Raw genomic sequence first — 23,233 nt, 5'->3', positions numbered from 1 at the left:
TAGTTTGGACTATAACTATAGAGTTGGGTAATCCGGGAGGTATAGATATATTTTTCTTAAAAGGTCAAAATTTAAGCAACAGAGTCTAAGAGCACGTTTGAGGCCCATTTAAACTTCTGTAGTCTACGATGACTGCATGGATAAAGTCTTTGGGGTCACATTATAGGCTGACGTTTGCCAAGTCCAGAATAAGACATGCCAAAGTGATGGTGCCAATATAAATACCACAAGAACGTGTTTCCAGTTTTCATATAAATATTTACAGTGCAGCTTCAGTAGGTTTTGTCCATCTTTCTATACAGCATGAAGCACAAACATGGAAGTGCACAGATAAAGCTAAACATATGAGCGTCCATCTCCCATGGTGACAGGATTTAATCAGTTCCTTTGTGTGTTAGTCTCTAGTGGTCATTTAACATGTCTGAGTGAATGAGATATCTCCCCTGGTATCCCCCCCGACCTACACTGTAACCCCGAGCATCCGACAAAAATCTATTCCTCCAGTTTGTAAGAGGCATTTTGTAACAAATTTGTTTTCTTCGGGCCAAGCGGACCTCAGAATTGACAAAGCTCCCTGCAGAGCCAGGGCAGACACCATTTTACTGTTTTGACACATCTGTAAAGTCAGTGGAGCTTCTCTTTGAATATATCACTTGTGCCCGGGTGGTGGAACAATTCCAGATATTGCATGATAAAAAAGAACTGCAGCAATTGATGGAAATATTCCGGTGGCTTATTGAAGTTATTGTCTCACTGATTTACAGAGGATAAGAGCTCTAAATCATTCAATGCTTTCCTAAAGGGATAATTTGGATGACAAACTATCTTGAATGAAGATATTGAAACATTTTAAGAAGTCGAGCATTGTAGGTTATGCTCCATTGCTCTTAGTGATAGCACCTCAAGGACCATTGATATCTACAGTGACAAAAAGAAAAACTAATAAAAAAGAAAGGGTCGCCTGGGGGAGATTGGGCTCAGGATTCAATGTCCTGTTTCTTTTATCTAAGGCAAAACTCACATGGCTCCGTGTTGTTAGGGATTAGAGAAACCAAAGCAGTGCAGAACAAGGTCACTTCTGTTGTGTCAATGGATATCCTTTCACAGAGGTGACTTATGGCTAGAGCTGGCATTATCCCTTTTTGTCACATTGGACTTGAGGAAATAGGGAATACAAGCAAACTGTCTGAGACTCGACTGCGAGCAGTGAATGCTACTCTCTCTCCCGCTAATTATTTTGTCTTTCAAAAAGAAAACGTATCGACACCGCTGTCGTTTCCAGTCAAGACAGATTGTCAGAGAGAGGGGAGAGGGAGGACGAGGAGAACGGCTGACTCAGAGTATAAATAAAAGGAGAGACATTAAGACTGCAGCTAATCTCGCTAAAAGGGTTAGGACAAAGTGCTGCCGCCTCTGTCGTCTCTCTCGCTTCCCCTCTCCCTCCATCCTCGAATCAATTTATCCTGCAAGTCATTTCCTCCTGGTCTGATAAAACCTCAGCACAAGGTAGTGCTTATGCCCATTTACTGTAAATACAAAAACCCCACTGGCCTGTGTCCAATACAGTGTTGGTATATGTTTGTGTGCGTGTTTTTTTAGTATACTCTGACTGATGGTGTGTTTGATTAAGATAAAAAAAACTCACAAACTTTTTGTTCTAGAGGGGAAATGAGATTTGAGATAAGTTGTAAGGTGAGGAAAAGGTGAAAGGAGGCCAACATGTGGGGTCTCGGATTTCTGCTCTGGACTCTACTACCAAAGACAGACAGACACACACACACACACACACACACACACACACACACACACACACACACACACACACACACACACACACACACACACACACACACACACACACACACACACACACACACTTGATAGGTCGTCCCGCCAACACATGTATTTTAATACCGATGAGCCTCGGGATGAATGTCTCATGTCCTATTTACAGTCGCCTATTTACAGTGTATGTTTACTGTTACATTCACAAACACACCTGCCTGGCCTTCGTATCTCAGCAGCACGATTCCTCAAACACGCTGGGTTCCTCTGTCACCTGCACAATCGGGTCGTGCTGATTTGTGGCACCCAGGTGTTTAGTTGGCCTTAGGAAAGGGCCGGCCTCTTCCTTGGTGCTCGGGGTTAGACACACAGAGTGAGGTAAACAAGGGGAGGGACCACAAGGCGATGTGGGTAAATAACACCAAGACGCTACAGCACCCACATTGTTACCCTGGTGAATAGCACTTGCATCCGAAACCTTCTTAATCGGAAAATGCATCCTTTTCTCTCCGATTTGGTTTTCGCTCTCACCTAAATCTTCTCAGAATGCTTTATTAGAATACATTTTTGAGTTTGATGGCAAAATCGTTGACCGTGGAGGTCACCAGAGGACAGAGCGCAGGTTTCAGATTGTCTCACTCCTCCCAGATGTTGGCTGTGATCACAGTAAAGTGCACTCTGAGATTTGGCCATTTCCTCCAGTAAATGTTTGGCACCAGTGCTCATTTCCAAACAAAATTGGATTTTTAGATTGAGCCTGGGCACACTCCTGCCTTCTCCTCATTTTCCTTTATCGGATGCATTAATAAAAGTGGCGACAATGTTCCTGCTTATTTCTTTGCTTCACTTAAGCTGAATCACCGTCTGCGTTATCACTCGGATGCATCCTCTTTTACAGCCTTTCCTCTCGCTCTTCCTCGTCTCTTACCCTCTCTCGCTCTCTGTTTGTAGATGTGCAGAGTAGCACTCGGCCCATCTCATTTGGAAACAGCCCTCCCTGCACTTCTAATGAGCCTTCATTTTGGCAGAAGAGGGAGAAAAGCCAGAGAGAGGAACACCATTTACACTACTTGAGCTGACAGCGGCTCCCTCTCGAAGCCCTCTTCTATTATCCACATGGGACGAGACAAGAGGGCTGGTATAGGGGGAAAATGGTGGAACAAATGGATAGCCACTCTCCCCATTAGCCTCCATTATCCGCAAGCATCATTTCATAACTAGCGACTAACAAGGCTTCTGTGCCCCTGTTGTATGTTTGAATGTGTGCCTTGGCTGAGCCAGGATACACAAATCTGGTGTGGACAGCTCGGAAACCAGAGAGAATTGCCCTTCTTTGTGCCCGAGCTGAAATACGAGAGCACTGGCTGTATAAAGGGGTCTTATAAGGGGGCCAGGGCACTCCTTAGGGGGCCAGTCAGCCGGGCGTGACAAGCCGGTACCGCTGTAATGAGATAACAGGCCACTGGAGTACGCGTTGATTCATTCCTCCTTTCTTTCCTCGCTTCTCATCCATTATCCCATATCCATCCATTGCTCCATTTTTTTTTTTTAAAGCAGGCCATCGTGCTCAGCAGCCTGGTAAAGCCCTGTGTGCGAGGGACAGATAGAGGGATAGAGAGGAAGGGGTAAACACACTGCCGCAGATACAGATAGAGTGAAGGAGAGCGGAAAGGGCACGAGAGTGTGGAATTGAAAGGCCGGGAAAGGAGCGGGTCTCTTTGTGGGTGTGTTCCTGAAAGTATATTCAAGCGTACGCTAACAGGAGCGTGGAAACGTTGAATTTAAACATGGCCACTGTGAAAAGAAATGGAGATAGAGGACAGGGAGTAATCTGGAGGGTGTCTACACTACGGGTCAGCGCCTCCAGACAGGCTGGGTAAAGATTACCTCCACTCCTCAGCCATCACAAAATTACCCCCTGCACCTGCCCTCTAGTCCCAGTTCCCCTCCCGCCTTAGACAATCCGCCTTACACAGTGTTGACAGTGACAACACTCAGTGGGAGGTAGCAGGACGCGGGAGACTCCCGGCTAAAAGCTGGAGTCAATGTGTGTTCGGGATATTTGACTTTTATCCAAGCAAACCGCCCTCAAAACAAAAGGCCCCACTCATGACTTTTTGTTCTTTGACCTCGGCTGAACCACCTGATTCCAACTTACCTCTCTCACCTCCTCCTACTCCAACAATGATTCATTCATTGAATAAAAACACAATCGTTGTTTTCTGTTTCGCTCTCTTCAATGGGCTTCTTCTCATCGTATTTTGGTTCATTTAAAGTCGTGATAATCGAAGCCGTGATTTCATCAGAGCGACATGAGCAGATCTCCCCTGCCTGAGCCATCAACACTCGATGTCCCAAAGCGGAGTATAAGCCAGAGATTTAGAACATCTGTCCAGCTCTAAATCTGTGGGCTCCTGCCTGCCAATGGCGAGAACACACACACACTCACACTACACACACAGACACACACACACAGACACATTACCTACAAGCTCTACCTCCCACCTCCTGTTCCTTCTCCTCTACCTTCCACTCTCCCCCTCTCCTTCTTTTTGCCTATTATGGCGGATTAACTTATAATGCTTGGATGAACTTAAGTAAGTGTGTGTTAATGTGTGTGTGTGTGTGTGTGTAGGGAGGAGGGGTGTTATTAAGTCACACATCAATACACACACAATCGCTGGCTGGCTGGCAGATATGGTCACAAGCCCACTGGCACAGACACAAGGAGCCTTCTGGACACCAGCAAGACACACACAACTACACACACACACTCACACACATTGATGAAACACACAAACACACATTTACATACAGGAACCCAACTCATATGCCGAAATTGAGCGAAAGGAGCAGAATCCGAACCTAAGCCTGTATTAATCCCCCTGATCCCTCAGAGATAGAATAATTTCGGAGTTAATTACTATTCTCCTGCATTCCCCTCTTTCGCCTTCTTGATTTCTAAATCCACTAAACTCCCCCCTTTTCCCTCAATCAGGCAGCCGTTTTAACATGCCCTCTATTCTAACATCCGTGTTTGTCTTCCACATGTCTATTTGTTTCCCTCCACTGCTTTGGCACCCTTTCCTGCCCGATGTCTTGGCGGAGATGAAATAAGAGGTAAATGTGGTTATGAGCTCCTCTCTCCCCTTCGATTGTCCTCTCTCCCGCTCTCTGACACTAACACACACAAATGTACAGGTCTTGGCAGCCGCTGACACACACTCTGGCATCGAGAGCGTGAGTTTCTGGAGTTGGGAGCCACTGTGAGTTTAATTAGACTGAAGAGGGACCACATGGCCGAATGTCTGGCTGCTGTAGGACTTGCTGAGCGGCTGCAGAGACACACTAACAAGCGTGCTGTATAGATGCAGGCCGAAAGAAGAATATACACCCGCGTGCAGACACAGCTAACTGCAATGTATTAATAGCTGTGTGGATACAGTAGCTGCACACTCATCTGTATGCAGACTGCTTCCTGAGATATCTCTGTCTCAAACTAACAGCATTCTCATGCAGATAACGCTTTATTAAAAAGATAAAATGCTCTCGTGGTATAGACTTAAAAGCTTCCTACATCATTGCCCCGTGTCACACTGCATTATCTTGTGTGTCCCCTTGGTATTTTGTTGCATGCGAGGTGCATACTTAACACAAGGGAGGGGAGGAAAAAAAAGAGAATGCATTCCCCCAAAGTGGTTTCTATTTTCTGCACCAACACTTCAAGACAGGCCGGCAGATAAGCTGGAGACGAGGAGATAGCGACTGGGGCCAACGCTGGGCCATACATGGGTATAGGGCAAGGAGACAGGGAAAATGCTGAGGTCTGCTCGCACGCACACACACACACACACACATATTTACACACGCCCAGAGTGCATATTTCAAATATCATTCAGCATATGGGCAGAGCGATCACACATATCACAACTGGCATGCAGATCACGTCTTATGCGCTCATATTTTAGCGTAAACTCGGGGGAATATGAGCGCGCAAACACACATTCCATTTAGCCAACTCCCATCTGTGTTAGCCTTCAGCATTCCTCACTAATCTGCACCATAATGGCACACCTGTCTTCTCCCGTTCCCTATTACCTCCACAGATATACAGTGGGGTGGGGGTGGGGGGTGTTAAAGGAGGAGGAAGGGGGGGCATGCTAAACATATTCGTGAACAAATAGCTGGTCCATCCTCTCATTTTCTCTTTCTTTATCCATCCCTTTATCCATATTCAACCCTGAACAGTCTATTTTTTTCAAAGAAGTGGAGCAGTGGTTTGTCTTTACTTTAGACGGGGGGGCTGTATGTAACCACGGTAACAGACATCAAGGTTATTGTCATAGCTAGACAGGCATTATTGGTGAAAGTGGGAAGGATGGGGCAGGAGAGGGGTTTTTCAGAGGGCAGGTCAGGGATTGAAACAGTGCAGGCCAGGGGGTGAATAACTAAAGCAGTGGGCAGGCGGGGTAGATAGGTAGGTCACATTATTATTGATTGCCTGACATTATGTGGACGGCAGGGGGAGTCCAAAGAGACAGAGGAATAAATTGTGGCTTGACATCAAAGTCAGGCAGCTGACATTGAGCCTGCGGGGGACAGAGGCTGCCCAAGGCTGGATTAGAGGAGGATGGATCCACACAGGCACGCACATACATGGAAATAAACAACGAGCTGTTCCACGGTTACCTGATGACACGCATGTTGTTTTGGAAAGAGCTCGGAAATGAAAATGGCAGAATGAAGCAGGAGGAAATGTCAACTTTGAATCTTTTCCATTTCCAAGCTCTGATTCTTTCTCCTTTTTTTCGAAGCTGCTTCTCCAAAAAAAAAAGACACCAGAAATGTCTCATTTACACATCAAGCCTCGCCAGAGGTGCTTTAGTCCGGCGCTCATATAATTTCCAATCTGCTACCTGGTACAGTTTTGCAGTCATTAATTCTTTATTAAATCATTATTCATAGCTTGGCTGATGATGTGATTAGAAAAGAAGTGGGAGATAACAGATGAAATAATTAGGGAAATGAACCTCGGATTTAAATATTCAACATTCAATCTCATTTTAAACAGATTCCAGATACACTTGTCTTGTGGCTCTGCAAAGCAAGACCGAAAATGTAACAGAGTTGTGCAAGAAGGTGATCGCACCAGCCTCCAACACACACACACATTATCCAGCGAGGTTCACGCCTTTTGGGGTCAAGCTATCATCTGTGGGCATCAGACCTGACACTGAGGGCACCATCCGTCATTGTCTGGTAAATGATTGACCGCCCTGTGGAGATGGCTATCAGCTAAGCTAACCGGAGCCTGGTGATAATATCTGGAATGTGTGAAACTCGAGAGAGAGACAAAACAAGGCGCGAGTCTCGACCTGCGTAGACGTGCAGCTCCAGGAGACACTGAGGGGCTGAGGTGGATGATCGTTGGGAGAGAGGGAGGGGGGGTTCAGGTGAGTAGAAAGAAAAACAGACACAAACAGTGGGAAGTTGTCATGGCTGGAGAAAGAGACAAAGACAAGTGGTGTGGTAGTGGCAGGGTGTTTGGCAGTTTGACAGAGTAACATCCTCTCGAAAGGTTTTCAACAAACACAACCGCTACTCTCCTTCTCTGACTGTGGATGCAAAAGCACATTCATCCGTATTCCTCTGCTCACAATGAGACCATGTCCTGCTTTTCATTAGACAACTCAAGTACCATCAACTCTCTTTCTCCTTTTTTACAGTCCCAAGGTCGCAACAATGAAGGGAAATGCTAATTGACATCTCAATCCAGATGGGCCTGTGACCCCTAGGGCTTATGCTTCATTTCGCACTCAGACATAGACAGACCAATCATTCACCCTCATGTAAATACAGCTAATTTAGACTTTTGGATTGTCTTTGTTTCCCACTGACATCTCATCAATATCACCGCCCCTCCACTGCAGGTTCCTGCCGCTGACTGTCCACTGAAACAAAGGGTTTGACTGGTTTGGCATTGAGAACACAAGAGTTAGAATAAACAAGTTCAGGGGAGGTTACAGCTGTCTTGAGTTGTTATTCATTTGAATGTTGAAAGGAGAAGACAACTAAAATAAATTTCATTGACAACAACTTTTGACAAAGAGCCAAAATCTGTTTCCAGATTTTCCAATACTCCATAATTTGGGGTTTTCTACTGTTGGTTGGAGCAAACAAGGATGATGTCACCGTTAGCTATAAATACTACATTTTATATTTTTTCATATCGACCATTATAAAAATGGTAATAGCTACTAAAAATTACAGTAAGCCAGAAGAGGTAATTTGTTTAATACGTTTTCTTTAACCATTTGAGCGAACCCTTGGACACAATCCTCTCCCTTCCACAATCTTCCCCCCCGTGCCTCCATTCTTTTGCAAACACACAAATCACATGTCGAGTCAAGATACCGTATCGGGGAAACAATAGATTTATGAAGTCAGAATAACTCAAGTGACGACATGGAGATGGAATCTGTCAAACAGAGATTACACGGCTGATGGACACTGATAAGAAGAGAGGGGGGGGCACACACTGAGTCAGTGTCGCAACACCTGCACGAAGAGGTACTTCTCATCGCTAGCATACCAAGATCAGAGGGGAAATGAATCATGAGAAAGGAGTGTGACAGGAAGTCCTTGTATCATTTGAATCATACCACAGAGGCAGACAGGATGGAGAGTGTGGCTGCCCTCGACTCAAGATTCTCCTGCTCGATTACTAGTTAGTTCAATCCATTATTCGATTAGTCCAATGCACATTTATGATATCAATTGAGAATCTGGAAATGTTTTACATAACTCTGATAACAGTGACCGTATTTTTGTGTATGCGGGTAGACTGACGTCCACACGGACCATCACACACACACCTCTGATGATAACATGTCTGTCACATGGACCGTAGCATACCTCACGTTCTCTGTGTGAGCTGAATTGTCTTGGAATCCTGCTTGAGACACGTGCCGATCAAAACTTGGTCAACTATTTTGGATCGGCCTCAATGATAAGTGATTTGTTCTATTCTTTTAACTGTTTAAGTTTTTTACTACAGAATCCTTACTTTCCTAAAATAGAGAACCAGTAACATCAGTTGTTGACTTGGCCACTTAGACTCCTGTGCGGTATATTATTCTAAAAATCAATTAAATCAATCAATGTAATTAAATAACCTAACACACTTATTTACACAACGTGTGCAAGTGTAAACACTAGCACCTTTAAGCAAAATGAGGGTGATAAGTATTCCTCTTTTTCACAACAATAATAATAATAATAGTTAAAATGCAGTTATGCATTGTTTACTAAGCGTTCAGCCTGAAAGTTCAAGTAGACGGATCTTGTTGTTGGTGTTTTAAAGGAGCAGATGGTGATGGTAGGCGTTGGAAGTGCTGGTTGTTTAGGATAATGGAGGAAATAAAACATCATGTGGTGGGAAGCCGAGCTGGCTGTTTGCATATCAGTGTGTGTCTGTGTGTGTGTGTGTGTGTGTGTGTGTGTGTGTGTGTGTGTGTGTGTGCGCGTGTGAGAGAGAGAGAGAGAGAGAGGGAGAGGGAGAGAGAGGAGGAAGCTCCTGGAAATCTTTTGGGTGATGAAGCTGAACTATCAGCACCTCCGCTACCCTGAAACCATCTCATCCTCCTCCTCCATCCCCAAGCATCTGGTGATAATGTAAAAACGTTAAAACATGTGAAGGTGGAGGTATTGAGGGAGAGAGAGAGAGAATAAATGAATGAATGCATAGACGAGGGAGGTAGGGAAAGTCCAGAGAGGTGAGGACAGAGGGTGGGGTCAGCCAGAGAGTCGCGAGGTGGAGACCAGTGTGAGCAAGATTAAAAGATTAAAACATAACCAGTGCTCTTCACATTTTAGCCGTTTAGCCAGTAATATAAAAAGGGGTGACAATGCCCCTGAAATTTAAAAAAGCTGATTAAAAGAAACTAAAGAAGTTGTATGAAAGGAAGCTCATATATTTATGGACATCTGTGATCACACGTCTGCCGGTGCTTTTCATTCTCAGGGTGGGGGGTGGAGAGAGATCCAGATGAAAGCAGACGCAACACTATTGAACTTATTTCAATCAGACGAACTCAAAGGCGGCGGCGGCTCTGCTGTGAAGCTTCACCTCCCATCAGCATCATTCATTTATTATTTCCCTGACATGAAATCACAGGCCTGTGGGCAGCTGCGGCTCAGGAGGTAGAGCAGGTTGACTGCCGAGCAAAGTGTCGGTGGTTTGATCCCTGGCTTTGTCCGCTCTTCCGCTTTTTGAGGGGTCAATGTGCAAGACACTGAACCCAAAGGTAAGAAACGCTATATATAGAAAAGGGATTTGAGATAAGATGGGAAAAGCACTGGAAAGATTCAGTCCATTTGTAAAAATATGTTTTTTTAATGAAGGTCACAGATAACCTGGAGCTTGAGTAAGAGATTCACTTTACATTTCCAAACAAAAGATGTGTGTTTAACTCCAATAATGTCCTCTAGCCCTGTATGTCACCAAATATCACTTGGTGATGGTGTGCTTTTGTAATGTCTTCATTAAAATTACACATGGGCTGCGGTCGGGTTAGGGACCCTTAGGCAAGTTTTGACATTTATGGTGGGGAAGGTTTAAGACTGTGTTTAAGAGGGGTTTGCAGAGGCAAGCGGAAGCTTGTCCATGCAGGTATATGGCAGGAAGGGGGAGAGAGGGGGAAGACGAGAGGGCTCAGGAAGGAGGGGGGAATCTGTCAAACTCTGGAAGAGGTGAGAAGAACTAAAGAAGTGTGAGCTGAGGAATGTGGAGGAGAAGTTATGGAAAGCTGACGGACGGGACGATGTGGAAGCTGTCGATCACCCGCCGTGCCACAGAATTTTCCATGACTTCAACCCTCCCGTCTCCCGAGCAGAGAGGGAGCTGGGAGGCAGGGAAGCCAGCGTCCTATCTCCATAATGAGCTGGGAACCGCAGGCTGAGGTGGCAGGGAGACAACACTCGGAGGTGCTTTAGGTTCCAGTTGTGCACAAGTAAAGCAGATGGGCTCCAATCTCCCAGTAGATTGAGTACAGTATGTTCCCTTGATTAAAAAGGCATCATATACATTCAGTAGACGAGCACCCAGATGCTCACCACCCTCTGGAGACATGAATCACAACAACTGGTTGCTTCATCCACAATATTTTGCGAATAATTAGCCACATGTAACACGTCTGCTATGCCTCAAAAGCTGCATGATGCAAGATCCCATATAAGAAAATACAACCATTTTGTGCAGACAGAGCACAGGGCTACTGCAGGGAAGTGTCTTGAGTGGCACTTTTGAGTTCAGCAGTTGCAGGAAGTGAGAAATTGAGCTATAATAATAACACTTGGTAGACAGATGACAACTCAACATGACCTCACCAGCCACTGAGATAACCATCTGAGGTGTGTGCGGGTCTCTGCAATGCAAACTCCACTGCCCACCCACATAATAACCTCATGTGAAAACAAGTGATAACAGTTCTGCATAAACATATCTGATAATTCTTTCCATTTTGGACAGTGTGCAGGCCCCAAAAAAAAGCCAGCTGCTTCAAACAAACAGAAGCGCTGCTGTGTGTCAGTGTTACTGGTTAATGTGGTTTACGGAGCAGACCTGTGAACCGAGTCTGGCTCAGGCTGATATGGGCGCTTGTTTCCACGGTCCAAAGCCAACCGGCCAATCATTTGGACATTGTCTCATGTTTGCACTGGAGGCTTTGGCTGCCCTCTGTGAGTCAACTGACTGATAATCCACTGCAGGGGCTCTGACCACACAGTGGAGCGGGGAACAGTCAGAGAGAAACAAGAAGTGGAGAGAACGAGAGTGTGACGGATGTGCCGTGACAAATCACCTGAGCAAAAACAGTATTTGGTAGAGGCAGTAATAGCAGTAGTGAGAGGGAGAGCGTCCGAGAAACAAGAGGAACTGGAAGATGGTGAAAATGTCAGAAGACGGGAGGGAGACGACAAAAGGAAGAAATGAGGACACGGAGAGAAAGAGGTGCAGACGGTGTTGTAAGTTAACACATGGAACATGATCTGGGGTCTGTCACCGTCCAGCTGTCTCTTCTCTTTCTCAGTCCCTGCCACCGTTTCCTTTGTCCCTCTAAATATGCTACGCCTTGCCCATGGGAGTCGGGAAAGAGAGAGAAAGAAATGAAAAAGCACAGAGTTGGCGGGGGAAAGAGAAGGTTTGTGGATGAAGGAGGAGGAGGTCCTACTCTGATACTTGGATACAGCTGAAGTGTGGGAGGAGAGAACAGGTGGGCAGCCACACGAAGACAAGTATGCCATTGTGTTGGGTGGTATCTCTGTAACCATAAGTTACATGTCTCCTCAAAATGCTCCTCGAGTTTACGGCCAATATTGCAAATCTTACTGTGTTTCCTAGTTGACATCTTTATCAGCATCTTCATTTAATGTATGGCACCTCTTTTTGAGCCTGAGAGATTTATTTTTTAGTGTTTTGCACTTTGCGTCCGACGTGTCCTCCCTTTTTCTGGACATTTTCACGAGGGGCTCTGAAATGAAAAGTCCTGGAAAAGAACAAATGACTCTGATGTTTACTTTCTCACATTCGGTCCCTCCTGAAAACTTCAAGAGAATGTGCAGACTACAGTGCCCGTCTGAAAGCAGCTTATGCGAGTGGAGGGTTAGCATTAGCTTGGTGTTAGTGTGCTTTGACTTTGATTGACCTGTCATGCCGATGGTGGGCCTGGCTTTGATGCTCTCCTGAGCCGTTACACCAACTGACGCCAAACGAACGCACACACACACACACACACACACACACAGGCACACACAAACAGATGGAGCGAGGCAGGGTGTGTGTGTGTGTGCATGTGTGTGGGTGAGGGGCTACAGAGAAGGGTGCAGGGTGGTGGATGGTAGAGTTTTGGCGAGCTGCACCTTGCTTACTTCCTTGCCAAGGAGAACAGGCTCTGACTCTGACAGCCTGGATCATGTGCCACCAGCTGGCAACTGGGAGCCACAACCAGGGGGGCACAATGTGACACACGGCACATCGGGAAAGGCGACAACTTTCGACAGAGAGAAGGAGGCAGGAGCATAATTTGAGAAATAAACCTTGATTTCCCCATTTTTGGTCAAATATATTAAAAATGCTATTAATCCTCTATTAGAGAAAGACTAGTGGTTCAAGCCACGTGAGGCCCTCTAGTGCACTGGTGGGCTCTCCTTCTCTTAAATCCACCACTGTCCCATCACCAGCTGGTACCGCCATCGATGTGGGTCTGGACGTGCGCACACACACACACACACACACACACACACACACACACCTATTTATAACCTCTACTAAGTCCGGATTCCAGTTCACATTGGGGTAGCAGAATCGTTCACATGCTCTTAGCAGCCCTGTCTGCTCCAAGTGACGGGTGCCCACACACACAGCAAAGCCCTGTCACACACCCAGCCCTAACTCTCCCCTTTGTCACACGTGCACAAACACGCACGCACACCCCGGCATGTTACTTCAGTTAAAGGGGTGTGCATTCCACACACACACACACACACATACACACTCTGTACACACTTTTAAAAACCCTGACACCTCTTCTCACGAAAATGAAGAAACACACGTGAATACCTGCACATGCATGTAGTCATCCATGTGTGCACATGGTTTAAACATCAACAAGTACCACCGGCCGTCAGGCTCTCCCTTTCACTGTGCCCCAACTCCCTTCACTCCCTTCACTCTACACCTCCTCTCCTCTCCATTCCTTTCTCCTTCCTTCCCGCTCCCTGTCTCCCTCTTGGCTGTGTGTGTCTCTGTGTGTGTGTGTGTCTCTGTGTGTGTGTGTGTGTAATCAGGCCAGTATTAATACCTGCATTCCAACAGCCTACAGGAATGTCTTAACAATGTAGCCTTGTTCAGGTGCAGAGAGACAAAGAGACCTCCCTAAAACACTGTGTGCTGTGAGAGCAGGAGTGAGGAGTCCCAGGGCCGCAGCACCAGAGAACTGAGGCACATCATGATCTGAGATGAACACTGTGTTGAGTGGAATTCACTTGGCTCTCGTGCTGCCTCCAGCACTCCAGGCCAATATTCATACTCATGCATATACAGTATTATAAAGTACTGTATGGCACTTGATACCACTCTCTTTTAGCCGCAGAGTGTACAAGCTGAGAATGCACCGGGCAGATACTCGGCTATGCTGCTTCATCACTATTCTAGTCCTGCTTCATTGATTTCATGTTTCATCTTGTAATGACAGATTATATCATGTTGCAATAGCATCCAAATTAGAGCTGTGGTTGATTAGTCAAACACTCAGTAGATAATAATCAGCAACTGTTTTTTAGATTGTAAAGTATTTTTTAAGGAAAACAAATATATCCCACTGTTAATCAAACAAAAGGAGACATTGAAAAAAGCAGCTGGGGTTGTTCCCTTTTTAGACCAAACAAATAAATAATTAGGGAGAAAATAATTGGCAGATTTAACAGATAATGGAAATTATAATTGGTTGCTGCTTCAGTCCAAACTAATTATTCCAAGATAATTGCACTCAAAATTACTCATTTTGTTCCATTGAACATAATCTATTTTTCTTATTATTTTTAAATGTGGTTGGGCGTAGTGGGATGTGATGCTTTTCAATGTGGGGAATTATTCTTTTTAATATGCTGATATTGATTTCAAGGCTAAAATAGAAGCTGAATAGAAGAGAAAATGAAAAGCAGTGACATACTGAAGGCTCCATCATCCTCCCATCCCTCCTCCCCTCCCTCCCTCGGCCTGTCCCCCTTTGTCAGGCCTTATTATTGAACATGTGTCCTCTCTGGCCCTGCCATTAACCAACCCCACCCTCGCACACTGCCTTCAATGCACACACACAGACACACACAAAGTGGACCGCACACTCCCAAATTGCTAATTGACAGGGGGAGTTGGTGCTTCTTCCATCATTCTCCAGGGAGACGAATCTCGAACGAGCGTGTGTGTGTTTGTGTGTGCGTGTGTGTGTTTGTGCGTGCGTGTGTGTGATGTGAGTGGGGAATGGGGATCAAAGAGGGTCCTCCACCCTGCCTGTCCAAAAGCTCTCAGGCCCTCTCAACACTCCACACGGCAGCCAGCAATGGCCGAGCATCTATCGTACTCATCCTTCACGGGTAAAGCACAACGTTAATGTACAGTTCGTTCAGCTGACTCCAGCTTGATAATCATTCAGAACTAATAGTTAACTAAATTTAGACTAACTGCCGCAACATGGCAGTCGGGGCTGAACGCATGATGCTCTCGAGGAAAAAAAACCGGGGTTATAATTACTTTAGCCCTTAATAACAAGAGGCTAAATCAGTTAGCCACTCTGTAAGTCCAACATTATCCCCACAATAACTATCCATCACGTTTGTTGTTCTGCAGATTGCACAGACGCGTAATTGGGAATCATTTAGCCTGATGGAGCCATAACCCAATTGAATGCAATTGATTTTGGATTAAATATTCATATGGAGCAGGTCTAGTAGGTCTGTACTTTTATTCCTGGTAGACTGAATCAAAACACAATGCTGTGAAACATGACTCTGCTTGTATTCCTGGAACATGGCCCCAACTGAAGGACAGCTTTGAAAAATGCACTTCACCTAATGGAGGACTTTCTACCACTGCAGCACAGAAGTGATGCAACTTTGAAAATCCATGTACATCAGCGGGAAGGGAGTGGAAGTCAAAGCCCTTCTGGATTTTGATTATTGCCATTAGCTGAACTGTCAGTTAAATGCTAAAAATCACCACCGATTTGAAAACGCCCTGCTTGTCTTGGCTCCTATTTTTGAGACTTTTGCGATGATTAAACAACACATGGTCAGGATGATGCATGTGTTTTCTACGGCCTTTGGCAGGGATGACGTATGACGGATGGAGGGTGAAACAGGGTTGGATGAGGAGAGAGGCAGAGGGGTGTGAGAGATGGAGAGATAGGAAAACACGGTGATGGAGGTGATGATTCACAGAGCCGGGCAAAAGCAGGGTGCAGTAGTGAGACCGCATAAACGAATTCCAGGGAGAGATATAACTAAGAGGAAACTAAAATAACTCACACTGAAGTCAGGAGAAGAGGAACTGACGTGATGAGAACATTAACAGTCACAGCGCAGTAACTTTACCCCTCGACTCCCTTTCAAAGTCAAGTTCACACAGGCGCAGAGGTGCAAAGGGAACTTTTGTGCTGTGGTAGTTGTTTCAGAGGGGCTCTGGTAAGTGAAACCTCAATAAAACAAAGACGGGTTATGTCCTTAGGCAAGTTGCTTGACTCAGGAAGCCTGAAAACTGACACTGGATCTGTTTCGGTGACGACACCCTGGCCGGGCTCTCAGGTAACATGGGGAGCCCCCTGTTCTCACACACACACACACACACACACGTGAAGTCATAGCAAACATCCAACACACAGCACCAAACACTTGTGTTGTAACACAAATACCACCTCTGGGTCTCACACACACACACCATCCCAACGTTCCCCCTCCTCCACGTACTGCTCCTCCTCTTCCTTCCCACCATGAAGGATTAAAGTTCCCACTCCGGTCTCCCAGATCCCCCCCCCGGCCCAGTTAAAGGAATAGGATCTCATTGTCAAACAGTGACCAGCCTCACCGGAGAGGTTAACCACCGCTGCTTAACCATTAACCAGATTAAAGTCGGGTGGGGTGTGAGGGGGACGCAGAGGAATGTTCTCCAACAGATGGAGACGGGAGATTGGACAATGTGAGCTATGTGTGTACAGTGTGTGTGTGTGTGCACATAACGCGTGTAAACACAGAAACTTCTGTAGCCCAGTGAACTTTAAGTCACCCTCCTGGTTATCATCATGCAATATAGATAAGGGAGGAGAAGAATCCTTTGGGGCTCCTCTACCATCATATTTCTCAAACCACTCCCTGGGAAGCAAGAGTTACTGGGTCAGAGGGGAATTTAAATATTCGTCCCCAGGCTTCATATTTCGCCTCGGTTACATGGTCGGCTGTTCAAAAATCATGTGCCGTCGATTTCCGGGGATAACGAAATAACGAAGAGGCAAACGAGTTAAGACTCAGGGTGCGTGCACCGCAGAGAGTTTCACTTCCTCTCTCTCCTTCCCCCACACCGGGCAAAAAACTGGTGGTGTAGAAAGACACAAGGTGGTAATGGAACCCCAGTGAGTGTGTGTGTGTGTGTTGTAGTCGGAGTAGAGGGGGAGAGGGGGGGGGTGCATTCAGCAACTGCTGCTGAGGCAACTGTTGATGTCTGAAAAGCAACAGCTTGCGGCTCTCCCAGAGGACGGCCTGCCAGCCAGCAGTCAGATGGAGGCTTTAGGGTTGGAGGGGCGCTGGGGTTAGGATTTCTCCTCCGCTGCCAGGAAGATGATCTCCTTGGCCGCAGATCCAGGCTTTTCCACGGCATTCCCCATCCCTAATTGGTATTCCTCAATCCCCGACATAGTCCGCCCGTCTGATCCGCCCTGCTGCTATATCTGTGCCGCTATCGCTTTTGTTCAGCTTCATCTCCACGTTCGGGCTGTTTGATCGATCGAAACAGCCGGACGAGGACACGAGACGAGTGTTGAAGAAAGACAATGTTTCGAGGCAGATGTATAATATGTAGTTTATCGTATTTCCTTGCTGGTGCAGATTTGTCCTGCACACGACTAAGAGAGACCTCACCCCAGTGCCATATTGTACATTACTAAAGCACACGCTGAGAAATTATCCTCATCTTGCTGCGGCACTCTGCTGATAAATGGATTGGCAGCACTTAGCCTCGTCTCCCTCCTAGAGCTTTGTGTGAATTTCCAATTTTGCTCCAACCCTGAATTTCAACACAAACCACCCCAACCCTACCCCCCCCCCCCTCGCCCCTGCGACTAAAAACAACCATCGGATGTAGAGAGACAAGGACGCACACACACAGATGTGGAGCCTCATCTCAAGGCTGCATTTTGAAATCACCCATCGCCACCGTCCTCCCTCCCTCCCCTGAGAGGAGACTGCACGGTAGCAAGAAAAAAAAAACTCCGCTTTAATCATCTCTTATCCCATCAAAAGATCTGTGTTTATCCCCCCCCGTCTCTGATTTCTTCCGTCCTTCCCTTGCTCTTCTCTTTTTTTCCCCCAACTTTCTCATCTTCAACTTACAGTACTACTCAACGTTTTTCAGACCTATAAAACCTGCTTTGAAGATTCAAACACGGACAGGGGCAGAGGCTGACACCGTGCTGAACTTGCGCTTTCTGAAAGTGAAAACCAATGAACGTGCCAAGCAGGGGGGGAGGATGGTCATTCTTATTTTAAAATCATTAATAGCAGCCATAAATCTGCTGAGGAATGGGGCTCCTGGGACGGGTGTGAAAGCAAACAGAGTCCGCTGGCACTGAAACACAGCAGGCAATCCTACTGATGCTATGAAGGGTCATTAACTGTGACCCACGCACAAAAGCACAGTGGTCGGCACGGGGCGAAAGGCAACACGGGTAAATCACAGCGAGCAAACACACACACACACTCACACACACACGGGAGTGGACGTCCAATGAGCTGCTCTCGAGTGTCGTTGTAAAGAACCAAAACCGAAAGAATGTCGGGTAATAGAGAGACAGGCCGAGACAGACAGAGATAAGAAGGGATGAGACAGAGGCATAGACAAAGCTGGTGCTTTTGTTTGTGTGTGTTTATGAGTTTCTATGGAAGTGTGGTGTGTGTGTGTGTGTGTGCGTGTGTGTGTGTGTGTGTGTGCATGTGTGTGTGTGTGTGTGTGTGTGGTCGAAGTCTGAGTTTTGATCCTAAACTCGGCTTCTTCTTCTTCTTCTTCTTCTTCTTCTTCTTCTTCTTCTTCTTCTTCTTCTTCTTCTTCTTCTTCTTCTTCTTCTTCTTCTTCTTCTTCTTCTTCTTCTTCTTCTTCTTCTTCTTCTACATATCTTCGATATCCTCTGTTTCTACTTTGGTTGAATGTTTTTATTTTTTGTTTAAAGAGAAAAAAAGTGTGTCTGGTGTGTGTTTGTGTGTGTGTGTGTGTGGCTTCAATTCTTTTGAAGCTCCTGGAAGGATATGGCAATGAAACTGTTCTGTCTCATCCTGTCTTAGTTACTTCCAACCAGGATGAACCTCACGCGTAGAACCCATCATCTCCTGATGCTCGGTTTCCCACCGGTGCTCACCACACTAGGAAACATCAGCACCGTATCCAACTTCTGTCTTAGGTTTAATGTGCCGTTCAATAATAAACACCAGTTGGGTGAAAGGCTGACAAGCTGAAACCCATGTCCCGGAGTTCAGTATTTACTTAATGAACTTCCCTTGCACGAGTCAGCGGGAAACGGGCCTTTTTTATTGTGAGTGACTGATGTTTCACTGGGGACCCCCTGCTGAGTGACGCCCTGTCAAACCACAAGAATGCACCGTGGCTGTGAACAGATTCCGTCTCTACACTTGTACTCTGTGTGGTGAGAGGCCGGCCACACTGAGGCTACATGTTTACACGTGGATTACTGCCTGTGACTTGTGGTGAGAGGGGGCTTTAACAGCAAGAAAGGGTCTCCCACCCCCCCCACCCACCCCTTTTCCACAGAATTTTAAGTGATGACACACAAACACACACATTACAGCGCAAGCTCCAGCGTGTCCGGAGGAATGCCACTCATTCCATCTCAGTGCTCTCCTCCGTCAATGTCTCACACATAGTCACACACAGGGGGAATGAATCACCTCGATAGTAACAAGCCAACCATTCCAAGACCCACTCCCCCCCAAATCCCCAGGGCCCAAATGACAAGGGGGCAACCATGGACTTGCTCTCCCAAACCAGCAGCTATTAATCTGTCACTCACTGCTATACGAGCTAAGGTTTCCAGTGTTGCGTAACACTAGAATGTTGCAATTGGGAGGCTCTCTGTGTGTGTTCTTACAGCACATATGTGTGTATCTGTACACTACTTTGCATTTGTGTGAATGCACAGTTAAGTGAATGCATTTTATCAGTGAATGATTAAGAGAGCTTCTGCATTCATACATTCCAGGATGCACGTGTGTGCTTGCACAAACAGAAGTCAGAAACCAAGGGCCCCAGGACAGAGTTGAAAAAAACAGTCCTCTGGTTTTTATCTCCTGAAGGCAAAATAGCTCTTTTTCTGGCCTAATACCATAATAATTACACATGGCTGCAGGGGTGCACGTTTGATGCTGCGCCGGCAGGGGGGAGAGAAATTAAAATTGAGGAAATGACTGTGGGAATTAAGGCAGCGATAGACAAAGAGGCTGACGCTGCGTGTTAGTGGTGAACACCTTGAACTGAGCTGATGCTTGTCACAATGATTCTTTCCACCACTCTCTGAATACTTTGGTGTTGCTACAGCTTAGCTCGGACTCATCTGATCATTTGACTCTTGTTTGGTCTCTTTACCTTTAGGTGACTTTGTACTTTTTCATCCCCCTCCCCAAAAAAATCTAAGTTAAGAGAGCATCTAAGACTGACTAACTCAAATCATGACTTTTCTTTGTCACTTCCTTGGTGATTGTTTCTAATTTCAGAAGGAATGAAGTTATAATTCTGCATGTTTCCTCTGTGGTGTCCTTAGCTGCAAATGAAACCTCAGTGGCATCTCAGAAGCGTCGAGCAGGAGCAATTTAACAACACGTCTGGGTGGGGTGGGTGGGGTCAAAGGGTCAGTGCGGTCCCGGGCCCAGGCATGCTGAGCACCTCGGGGTGTCCTGCGTTGCCATGCATCACATATCCGTGTGTCAGAAATATGAACATCTATATACAGGCCGAGAAATGTGTGTAGACACACTGGCAGGAGAGGACACACACACACCCAGGTGCTCGGTGAGCCATGGTTTTATTTAGTGCACTGCATGCGCAACACTGACATAGTTGCAAGTTGCAAGAGTGTGACCATTAATTGTGAAAATGTGGGTCTGTGTGACAGAATCCCACTGAGACCCAAGAAGAGCTGCTATTATTAGACAGAGGTATGCCAGTGTGTGTTTGTGTGTGTGTGTGTGTGTGTGTGTATGTGTGTGTTTGTGAGAGAATAAGACCTGGCAAAGCTTTTCCCTGAAGAAACTCATGTTGCACCAAAGTAGAACAAACACAATCCTTCTCTCAGACTTCAGGGCGGCAGAGCTCAGCACCTGGACCCGAGCCTTTGAATCACTGCAGCTGGAGAGGGTTTGTGTGATCTACACAGCGTCCATCAATTACAGGGTACACCTTTTTTTCCGACACCTGTTAAAAGGCTCCGTGAAGGGCAGACCAGGACAACAAGCGTCTGTGAGATCAGAAAAGAGGGAGAGGCCGATCGTAAAAACAAGAAGAAGAAGATGTGGGAAACGAAGTGGTGCAAAGAGAAGAGAAGCGGATGGGAACATGAGAGGAAGTGAAACGAATCTGATATTCAATTCATTTAATGGCTTCAGAATTGTTGAGAAGTACACAATGATCCACTGGGGACAGGTTGGTTTAGAGGGGGAAATGAAAGATGGAGGGAGGGTAGAGTCGGACATCACTTCAGCCCCGCCCTTTACCTCATCCTGCTTCAAACCACCAGAGGCTGCTGCTCCGGCTGGGAATACAAAAAACTGCTTTCTCCAAATTACCAGAAAGCATTCTCGCAAATTAGATTTCGACAAACACAAATAGCCTCAAAGGAGAATCTGACGGCTACGCTAGATTTCTCAAGAAAAACATCAAACAAATAACCCATAGCACAACTTATACGGATCTTATATGGATCACAAGCAATGTCATATAATACGAGATTTTTTACACTAAAAGAGAATATTAAACCAGTTCAACATGATCTCACCAGCAGCTTGTTAATCCCCTGCAGGGGCCGTTAACCACTGGAGGTCAACGTACAAAGTACACTGAGGTCAGTAATAAACTTATGGACAAACCACAGCAGCTCCTGGGACCAATAGGCAGTGGTGCTTAGGGTCGATAACCACAAAACCTTCCTTCACAGATCACTTAAGGCCAAAGTCAAGTTGCATTTAGACCGGCTCCTCTCTGGCAGCCCTGATGGGTGAGGAGGGTGAGGAGGAGGGTGAGGAGGGTTGGGAGGAGGGTGAGGAGGGTTGGGAGGAGGGTGTGGGAGGGTGTGAGTGAGGTGGAGGGTGAGGAGGGTGTGGGGGGTGTGAGTGAGGAGGAGGGTGAGGCACTCTGCCAAACTGGAGACGCAAATCCAGCAGATCAGACATCAAAGCGCTGGAACCTGCAGCAGCAGCCAGACATGAGAAGGACTGGCTGAGCAGGGCCTTCAAAATAAAACCATATAGTCTCCTCTGCAGGTGAAACTGATGAATAAACAATAGGAGGTTCAAATTGTGAAATTGTGGACATTAATGGTTTAAATATGTTGGGTTTTTTAAGGACACATTTTCCACAGGTGGACATTGTGTTTTTCAAAAAAAGTTTTAATTTGAAAAATTAAACATGTTTTATACTTAGTTAATGCCCATTGGTTTGACATGCGGTGTCCGGAGGTGAGACCCCCGGTGCCACCGCAGTCCAGTGCGCAGAGACGTGCGTAAAGAAGTGCGGAGCCACAAAACCATAACCACCAGTCCGGGGCTGTGGGAACCTGCTGCCCAGTAACATGTCTCCTTCTAAACCCAGTAACTCCACTGAGGTTTAAACATGAAATCGTTACAATCTGAAACAGGTTGTTCAGCCGACAACAAACTACAAAGTGTCTGATTGAACTGAACCAGCCGCTCCGGACACGTTCTCCTCTGCGGGAGAGGGAAAGTGAAAACCTGCAGCTGGAGCCTGGAGCTCCAGGAACAACCTGCTCCTCCGAGCCGAGGGGAAGTCAGTGGAGGGAGAGAATCATTTTTTAGAAAGCATGTCGCGGAAAGTGTGAGAGAGAGAGACTTACCCAGCAGAGCCCAGAGCAAGGTGCACAGGGGCGACGCGCGTCCGAACATTGTCCCGTCCATGTCCGCTTCTCTCAACTTTTTCAAGGAAAAGTATTCACGTTGTTTTCTGGTCTTTGTGCAGAGAGGAAATATCTGGCAGCAGCTACAGTCTTCTTCCTTCTACCACTGCTCCAAAGCTTTCTGGACCTCTCTCTCTCTCTCTCTCTCTCTCTCTCTCTCTCTCTCTCTCTCTCTCTCTCTCTCTCTGCTGAAGGAGTGACTCTCTCTCTCTCTCTCTATCTCTCTGCTGAAGGGGTGCCTCTCTCTCTCTCTCTCTCTCTATCTCTCTCTCTCTCTCTCTCCCTCTCTCTCACACACGCAGAAATTTGATGCTGGTGGTGGCAGTTCACTTGGTTGATGTATTTGCACAAAAGGTGACCCCCCCCTCCACTCCACTCCTCCTTCTCCTCCTCCCAATACAACCCCCTCCCCTCTCCCTCTCTCTCCCTCTCTCTCTCCACCTCACTTGCAGTGAAAAGACCTGCTTGACTAATCGTGTAGTAGCCCGGGTCCACTG

At 46.4% G+C, this 23,233-nt stretch overlaps 1 protein-coding gene across 1 annotated transcript in view; it reads right to left on the bottom strand.

The window, feature by feature from the left end:
* Window positions 1–22,857, bottom strand: part of bcam (basal cell adhesion molecule (Lutheran blood group)) — a 51,210-nt gene extending 28,353 nt beyond the window's left edge. Inside the window, exon 1 of the mRNA XM_061082073.1 lies at window positions 22,677–22,857. Coding sequence (XP_060938056.1) covers window positions 22,677–22,737 — 61 coding nt within the window. The 5' untranslated portion in view covers window positions 22,738–22,857. The remainder of the gene's footprint in view (window positions 1–22,676) is intronic.
* Window positions 22,858–23,233: the final 376 nt, after the last annotated feature.

The sequence above is a fragment of the Limanda limanda genome, chromosome 11 (genome assembly GCF_963576545.1).
Source record: "Limanda limanda chromosome 11, fLimLim1.1, whole genome shotgun sequence".
NCBI lineage: Eukaryota > Metazoa > Chordata > Actinopteri > Pleuronectiformes > Pleuronectidae > Limanda > Limanda limanda.
Note: the sequence above shows the minus strand (reverse complement) of the source record. Positions and strands in the feature narration are given on the sequence as shown.